The sequence below is a fragment of the Octodon degus genome, unplaced genomic scaffold (assembly GCF_000260255.1).
Source record: "Octodon degus isolate 3935 unplaced genomic scaffold, OctDeg1.0 scaffold00007, whole genome shotgun sequence".
NCBI classification, from domain to species: Eukaryota; Metazoa; Chordata; class Mammalia; order Rodentia; family Octodontidae; genus Octodon; species Octodon degus.
The window spans coordinates 12,959,644-12,968,465 of NW_004524583.1; the positions used below are offsets into that span (position 1 = coordinate 12,959,644).

An 8,822-nucleotide genomic window follows, 5' to 3' on the forward strand; every position below is an offset into this window, starting at 1 on the left:
CCTGGCAAGCGCAAGGGCCTGAGTTCAATCCCCAGTTCCGCCAAAAAAAGAAAGAGAGAGAGAAAGTATGCACTTTGGGGCCTGACCCTTAGCTCAGTTCTTTAAGTGGCTGCTTCAACAAAGCGGTCAGGCTCAGGTTGCTGTGGTTCGAACCTCACAACTCAAGCTGACCAAACCTGCCCTGAAGGCATTCGGAGCAAAAAAAAAAAAAAAAGAGAGAGACAGAGAGAAGAAAATGTACACTTTGATAGCATTAAGTACTTTTTCATTGTTGCATAGCCATTACTATTATCGATCTCAGGAATTTTTCAATATTCCCAAACCAAAACTTTATGCCCATTAAACACCCACTTTGTATTCTCTGCTCCCACTAGCCTTGGTAGCCAATATTCCACTTATTGTTTCTCTAAAATTTCACTACTCTGAAGTACTTCATTAATACAATATTGATTTTTTGTGATTCTGCTTTGTTTTACTATAATTCCTCAGGGCTTGCCTATAGTGTAGCATGTATTACAATCTCCCATTTAAAGGCTGAATATTTTAACCACATTTTGTTTATCCATTTATCTGTCCGTGGATAGTTGGGCTGCTTTCACCTTTGGCTATTGTAAATAGTGCCACGAACATGAGTATACAGCATATACTGATAGTTGTTAAAATCAGTTGCTTTCAGTCCTTTGATTTACATCTAGGATTACAATTTCTGAGTTATATAGCATATAGCCAGCTTTTTGAGAAATTGACTTACTGCTTCAGTGGCTATCCCATTTCATGTTCTAATAACAGGGTTCTACATTGTCTTATAGGTACTTTTTTTGTTTGTTTCTGTGGCTTGTGTTTGGTTGGTTTTTGCTTGTTTGTTTGTTTGGATGGTTGGTTGGCTGGTTGGTTGGTTAGTTGCTTTTTGGTGTTTTTGAAACAAGGTCTCATTATTTAGTTCAAGTTGGCCTTGAGCTTAGTGTGTAGCCCAGACTAACTTCAAAGTCGTGGTAATCCTCCTCCCTTAGCTTCCAAAGTGCTGGGATTATAGGTGTGTGCCACCGTGCCTGGCCCTGATCAGTGCTTCTGATGGTCTCCGTCCTGATAATGCCATTCTTATAGTATGCAATATGTCTCATTGTGGTTTTGATATACATTTCCCTGATATAACTAGTGATACTGAAGATTGTTCCCTATACTTTTTGGCCGTCTGTATAATCTTTGGAGAAATGTCTGTTCAACTCCTTCACCCACTTTTAAGGTTTTTTTTTTAATTGCTGACTTTTAGCCAGAAAACTTATTGATTTGCAAGTATTTTTATGAGAATGTTGGGCTGGGGAGATGGCTCAGTGGAATAAGCGCTTCCCTGGCAAGCACAAGGACCTAAGTTCAATCCCTGGTTCCGCCAAAAAAAAAAAGAATGTTTGCTGTGTGGTGCCTTATAAAAACATGCCCATTTTTGTTTTTATTTTTTTTAAGTCTCTCTTTGCACACATAAAAAGATACAGATGTATAATGTCTGCCGATATATGTGTATTAATTGTAATGTATTGTTCTATACTATAATTGGATAGTAATATATCCAATTATAAAATAAAATACTTTTTTTTTTGTCCCAACAGTATATCCTTTCAGGCTCTGATGACTTCAACCTATATATGTGGAGAATTCCTGCAGATCCAGAAGCAGGTATGTCTTCAGTATGTGAACCCACTGTTATGGTTGGCTGTACTGACTTCAGTCATATAATGCCCTGAGAGACAGATCTGTCACTTGGAGATGCTATATCTCTCTTGGAAAAATGACCAAAGGAAAACTTAAAAATGATGCTTTTTTTGTTTGTTTGTGTGTTTGTTTCTCTGAAGAACTTTCATTTTAGACTGCACAGATCGCCCCATTTCCTCTCTCCTCTAATTTTCACACTTGGAATACTTTGTCTTGCTTTACATGCTTTTCCTTTACAACTCATCTCCACACTTTAGCTTACAATTGTATAAACAGCTGTTAGGGCTCTTCCTTCCCATTGTCTCCCTGGTGATGCTAACTAAGGGAGTCTTTGTCTGTTGACAGGTGCATTTCCTGAGGTTTTGAGAACCTCACACATCAAAGAAATATTTCTGCGTTTGCTCTAGAGATATTCTGAGAAAAACGTGTAACTTTTCATAAAATTAGATATAAGTCAACTGAGTTTTCAAGTACCTGAATCATCCATCTTTATTTTTTTTAAATTTTATTATTATTATTATTTTTTAATGTGTGTGTGTGTGTGTGTGTGTGTGTGTGTGTGTGGCCAGCTCAGCCCACCAGGGGGCGGGGCTGGCTGGCATGTGGTGCTGGGGGATTGAACCGTGGTCCCTGTGCTTTGCTGAGCTTGTTTTAAGTAGGTGCTTTAGACCACTGAGCCATCTCACCAGCCCCTCTTTATTTTTTATAATATCTTAAATGTATATGTATGCATACACACACACACACACACACACACACACACACACACACAGAATATCTCAACATAGCCATCTGCTCTAGGTGATACATCACATCAAGCTGGAAAATGACCACTAGAAAAATAATAGAGGTCTAGGCCACGTGTATGACACAGTTTTTTTCTACTGCTTAACATTGAAGGCCAGGTATTATAGTTCAGTGGCACAGTGCCCCCCTGGCAAGTATAAGGTCCTGAGTTAGATTTCCGACATAAAAAAAAAAAAAAAGGAAATTTTTGCTTTGTTTGTTTTTGTTTTGTTTTTTAATGTATTTAGTATAGGGGCTATAGGTCTCACTACATAGATCCAGCTCGTAATGATCCTCCTATTTTCAGCCTCCCAAGCAGCACTGCAATTATAGGTATGAACCACCGTACCTAGTCTCAGTCACCCATCTCAGCAGGCCCCAGGGACGGAGCCAGCAAGGAATTCTGGGTATTGAACCCCAGTCCCTGTGTCTCCCTGAGCAGGTGCTTTAATCCTCTGAGTTATCAGGCTGGCCCTGCTTGTTGTTGAATTAATGGTATTGTTAACAAATATCTACTTTTCAAAACCTGTTGGGTCCCACTTTTGATATAAACTGTCCAACTGCAGTAGTTTAGTTACTAAACAAGTTAAAGGGTGATTTCCCTGCTAGAGTTTGAGAGCCATGAATGAAGTAGCACAGTCAGGTAGGACAGCAGCACACCACCTAAAGAGAATGACACTGTAGCCCTGAAAGCTGTTATATCCTGCTCCTGCAAACAGAAAGAATTAGCTTATGGTGTTTTTCCTCTCCCTGGTCATTTCTCTGGTGCCTCAGTGTTCAGACAACCTGTCTGCCGGTGCTACAATAACAACACATGAGACTGAGTGCCTTAAACAACACTTGTTTTCTCACAGTTTTAAAGTCTGGAAGTGTAAAATCAAGTGCCAGCAGTTTGGTTTTTCCCAAGGCATTGCCCTTTAGCCAGAGCTCTCCTTGATCCTCACTTTTTTCTCTGTGCGTTTGTACCCCATGCGATTTCCTTCCTCTTTTTTTTTTTTTTTTTTGTGGAACTGAGGATTGAACTCAGGTCCTTGTGCTTGCCAAGGAAGCACTTATTCCACTGAGCCCTCTCCCTGGCCCTCCTCTGCTTATAAGGTAGCATCATGTGCTCTTCTAGATGTTTTTCAGAGATCGTACCCTCAAGTTTATTTAGTAATTCCTCAAAGAAATTATGTTGGTTTTTTTGCTGTACTGATTTCTCCAAATTAGTCCTACCTCTGTTTAAGGATTAATTAACTCTGGCTCATTGATTCTGAAGTGTGCTACATACATGGTGTTTCAGAAAGTACACGCTGTATCACATAAGCCATTGTGGAAGCCACAGAACCCATGATCTACTCAAATTAGAGCTGGCTAGAATCCCATTGTTTCCACACAGGCTATAGCTGGTCCTGGGCTTGGGTTTCTGTGTACATAGGACAGGACCTTATGATTATACTTGTTGGATTCACTAACTAGTTGTTGAGTTTGTTTTTCTGTATTTCTCTTCAGCATTACATCATAAATCACAAGGTCTGTCCCTTTGTCAGCTTTCTCTGCTTGTTACTAACATACCTTTTAGACTATTTTTAGCAAGCTTGTACTCATTAGGGGGTTCAGTCTTTCTGCCACTATTCTGACAGAACCCACCCGCAGTTTCTTCTTTTTTCTTATTCTTGAATCTTTTTACTTTCTATGCTTTCTTCTTGTTCCTTTTTTGTTTACTTCTGTATTCATAATTAAGGACTTGTTAGTAATATGGTAAGGCTCATTTTAAAAAACATAGCAGTCTCCCTGGCTTTCCCTGTAACACTTTTTTTTTTTTTTAATTTAATTTTTTTTTTAGTTTTTCATTTTGGACAGTCTCCATTGATTTCCAACTATTGAAATTAGTTTCCCAAAAGAGAAATCTTATCTCCTACATGGGACAGTATTTGCCTGGCAGTTAAAACTGTGGTTCTAAGAGCCTAATAAGGGAATGAAACGGTAGGCCTCATAGATTTCTGTCTAATTCCACCCTAAGCTGTGACTCATGTCCCTTTTTAAAAGCCTCTTTCAGTCAACTTCGTCTGGTCACCATCAAGCTTCTGCTTGTGTCTGATGGTTATTTTCCTGTTTTAAGGTTTTCATAGAGTTGTTTCCCTGAGATATGCCTGTAAGGCATTTATGGAAGAAAGTCTAATATGATATAATAGTAAGTCTAGTTTTAAATTCCTAATCCATTTGTCTTCTACTTGGAGACCTTGAAAAACATGGTTTGATCTTGTCAAATTCCTGTTTCATTATCTGCAAAAACAAGCATAATAACATCATCAATAAAAATATGTGCTCTCAGAATTAATATATTTAGTAGCTACTCAGTAGTTTCGTTGTTGTTGTTGTTGTTGTTGTCAAATAAGGGAAGCCTTTTAAACTATTGATGAGTCAAGAGCAGATTCCTTTGAACCTAAAACCTTCCCATAGAGCTACTTACATTCCCAGCCCTTTTTTATTTTAGGACAGTGTCTCACTGTTACCCAGGCTGGGCTTGAACATGTAGTCCTCCTGCCTCAACCTTCCAGAGTGCTGGGATTACAGACATGCACTATCATCTCTCTTTTTAAAAAAAAATACTCCTTTTTAAAACTCCTTAGAGATCAAGTCAATGTCCTTTGGTGCCTTTCTGGCTGTGTTGTTCTTACCTGAAGACTGCTCTGGATTCATCAGTAGTTTCAAAGGCTTCCCTTATTTGACAGATTCTCCTTGAATGGCAGGGAGCAGCATGATTTTCACTGCTAAGTCACTGCACCCACCCCGCTGGCAGTAGGCTGAAGAAGGAGGCTGGTAATAGCTGTAAATGTGTGGTAATGATGACCCAGCATATGTCTTTGCTGTCTCCCTTCCTTTTTCTAGACATGCATCCACTCAGTGAGTTAGACCTCCACATCTGGTTTTTTTTTCTTCCCATGTAATTGGAAAAACAACTTTTTAATTGGTCATAAGTAGTTTGTTGCAAACACATATGAAGTACATATGATAATAGAACTCAGTGTAATTGACTTTTATGTACAATTAATCATCACTGCCTGTGGAGGCTTACTGACAGCACTACCATCGCCATCTGGCTACTCTCATCTCCTCAGTGCTTCCACAGTCCCCAGGAATCGACTACAGCTCTGAGTTACCAGTATCCTTAATTGTGACTTGTGGTTTGAAACTTGAAGGCCCTACAATTGTTCACACAGGCCTTTCAGAAATGGTAAAAGGTTTCTTGAGTATCTCTTATTTAAAAAGAAGAGATAAAGTCTTCTGTCCCTCATAGCAGTAAACTTTTAATTCTACCAAGTACAATAAAGAATGAAATAAGATTATGTCAGCAGCTACTTACTAAACCTCATTTTAGCAGGTAATAGCTTTAGTCTCCCTTAAGCTTCATTTCAGAGAAACAAGGGGATTTACTTCAGTTTGTTCATTTACTGAGTATCCCTAGATAAAACATTAGGCAAAGCTGTATTGGCCATCAAAAAGATTCAAAGAATTTCTATTATACCAGGGATACAAAAAAGGGTATGCATACATGTGCGTGCATATTCACACAAAACACTCTATTTAAAAATGGAATCCAAGGTTCAGTTAAGGAGAGGTTGAAGAGATTTGGAGAGATTAGTATAGTTCTCATGTAATTAACATTGTAAAGAACCCTAAAGGATAAGTAGGATTTTTGCAGCTTTTTTTCTCTGCTCTTATCACAGTAAACATGTTATAAAATAAACATCTAAAATAGGCAGCAGAAAGGAGAGGTATAGAAACAATTGGGAATAACCCACATGTTGGGTAATGGAGCCCACAGATGAGCTCTTTTTACCCTGCAAGCTGTACCACTCATTAAATGTTTATTGAAAACTTACTATGTGCTAAGCACTGTTCTATGGGCAGACAAAGAAGCTCTGCTATCCTGGAGCTTACATTCTAGTAAGGAAAACAAACAACAAACAGTAGGAATAACAAATAGTATGATTAAAGCACTGGACCTTCTGTTTAAGAAATGGAGCAGAGTAAGTAAGGAGTCTAGGTAGTGATATAGTGGAGGTGATTGTGGGAATGTTGTTCTGTTTTGTTTTATTTTGAGTACCAGGGAGTGAACTTGGGACTTTGTGCTTGCCAGGCAGGCACTTAAGCCACTGAGCTATCTTCCCAGCCCGTGGAATGCAGTTTTAGAATGCAGGATGTTCAGTATATACTTCATTCAGAAGGTCACATTTGAACAAAAACCTCAAAGTGTTAAGAAAGTGTGCAGCAATCTGAGGAAAGAGGACTTGATAGAGACCATGCACAAAAGCCAGGAACAGTGTGCCTGGTGTGTTTGATAAATGCCACAGAAGGCAAAGTGCTGAGGCAGAGTGAAGACAAGCGGGGAGTGTTAGGAGCTGAAGCCCAAGTTAGGGGGCATGACTGGTGTCCATATTCAGCTATAAGAGCTTTTACTGAGCAAATGAGCCATTAAACACCTGAGCAGAAGAGTCTGTGTTCTGGCCTATTTTAGGATTCCTCTGGCTGCTAGGTTGAGGATAGATAGTAGGGATTGAGCTGGCAAAGAAATGAGGAGATGTGCTAGGAGTCTCATAGGTGAGTAGAAGCACTCAACACAAAGTGGTAGGGAATGTGTATTCTGAACATAAATCCATAAGGATTTCCTAAAAGACAGGCAAGGAAAGTAAGTTAAGTAATTTGAGGTGACTTTTAAATATCAGATAGAGATGTTAAGTAATTTAGAGGTCTGAAGTTCAAAATGATCTGGACTAGAAATAGGAAATAGTTTTGGTAGCACAGAATTAGTAATTAAAGCCATAACAGTGGACAAAATCTCCAAACCCATATAGCTTGTCAAGAGAATGACTGAGTCCTAAGGTGTTCCAAAGTTTAGAAGTCAAAACAAGGAGCTAAGGGGGCCTGGCCCTAGCTCAGTTCTTTAAGTGGCTGCTTCCACAAAGCTGTCAGCCTCAGGTTGTTGTAGTTCGATCCCCACAACCCTCCAGCCAGCCAAAAGTGCCCTGAAGGCATTCAAGGAGCAAAAAAAAAAAAAAATCCTTATTCCAAAACAAGGAGCTAAAAAGAGATCAAGAAAGATCGACCAGTGAGGTAGTAGGAAAACCATGGCAGAGGCGACTATGCTGAATCTCACATTGGTCAAAAAGATGAGTTAGGATGAAAATGGAATTAACCATTGGAGTCTTGGTGAGTATCACATGCTGGATTCTCTGAAGTTAATTTTAGAGATGTGATCGGTTGTCTTTTCATAAACTTGTATCATCTTTCTATGTATTTCCTCACAGGCTACCTTATCAGTGTTTTGCAACATTGTGTTTGGTAACTTGGTGTACAGCTGCCCCATAAGGTTCTTCCATGGAGTGTTGCAAATATTTCCTGTATCATCTGTTTCTTAACCTAGGTATAGAGGGGAAGGAGAGACAGAGACATGCCTAGCAGTTGTTCTTTACTAATTTCTGTTTAGCAGTCATTTGTGAAGACCTTTTTATATGCCTGACTCTATTCTTACAGTCTTGGATATGTCAGCATTTAAATCTTTCAAGATCTATGTTATTTATTTGCCTCTGCTTTCGCAGTGGAAATGTAAATTTTATTTCCTCCTATCTTTATAGTTTGTCTTTCATCAGCACCTTTGGTTCAGCTGCTCTCTGTCCCCCACTCCTGCCTTCATCTCTCTTATTGTTTTTTTTGTTTTTTTTTTTAATTTTATTTATTTATGTGTGTGTGGCCAGCTCAGCCCACCAGGGGGCAGGGCTGGCTGGCATGTGGTGCTGGGGGATTGAACCGTGGTCCCTGTGCTTTGCTAAGCTTGTTCTAAGTAGGTGCTTTAGACCACTGAGCCATCTCACCAGCCCCCATCTCTCTTATTGTTATTCAGTGTTTTTTTTTTCCCTCTCATTCTCACAAAGGTTATGGAGAAAGGGGGAAAAAATTAAATACTCAGACAAGAAAATCAATAATAGTGTCTTCTTGTTGTATTTGGTACTGATTTTAGCATAAAATATGTAAGTGTCCTATAGCTCCATTGAGGACTAGTTCCCAGAATGATAGGTCAGCAGTATGGTGCCTGCTTGCCAAACATGAGGTCCTTTGTTCAATTCTTGGTTCAGAGAGAGAAACAGAGAGACACACACTTTGGTATGAAAGAAGTGATTGAAGTTGGCTAGAAATGCGAGTGCTTTTCTGATCATTTAGAGGCCTGAGGTATAAATTTTATTTCCTCCTATCTTTATAGTTTGTCTTTCATCAGCACCTTTGGTTCAGCTGCTCTCTGTCCCCCACTACTGCCTTCATCTCTCTTATTGTTATTCAGTGTTTTTTTT

The 8,822-nt window shown here is 39.2% G+C and overlaps 1 protein-coding gene across 4 annotated transcripts in view; it reads left to right on the forward strand.

Annotated features, from left to right (window-relative positions):
* Dcaf5 (DDB1 and CUL4 associated factor 5) overlaps positions 1 to 8,822 on the forward strand; it is a 137,837-nt gene that overhangs the window by 109,410 nt on the left and 19,605 nt on the right. For all 4 annotated transcript variants that reach the window (XM_004624760.2, XM_004624761.2, XM_023702593.1 and 1 more), the window contains one exon: positions 1,605 to 1,671. In XM_004624760.2, the coding sequence (XP_004624817.1) occupies positions 1,605 to 1,671 (67 nt within the window). The remainder of the gene's footprint in view (positions 1 to 1,604; positions 1,672 to 8,822) is intronic.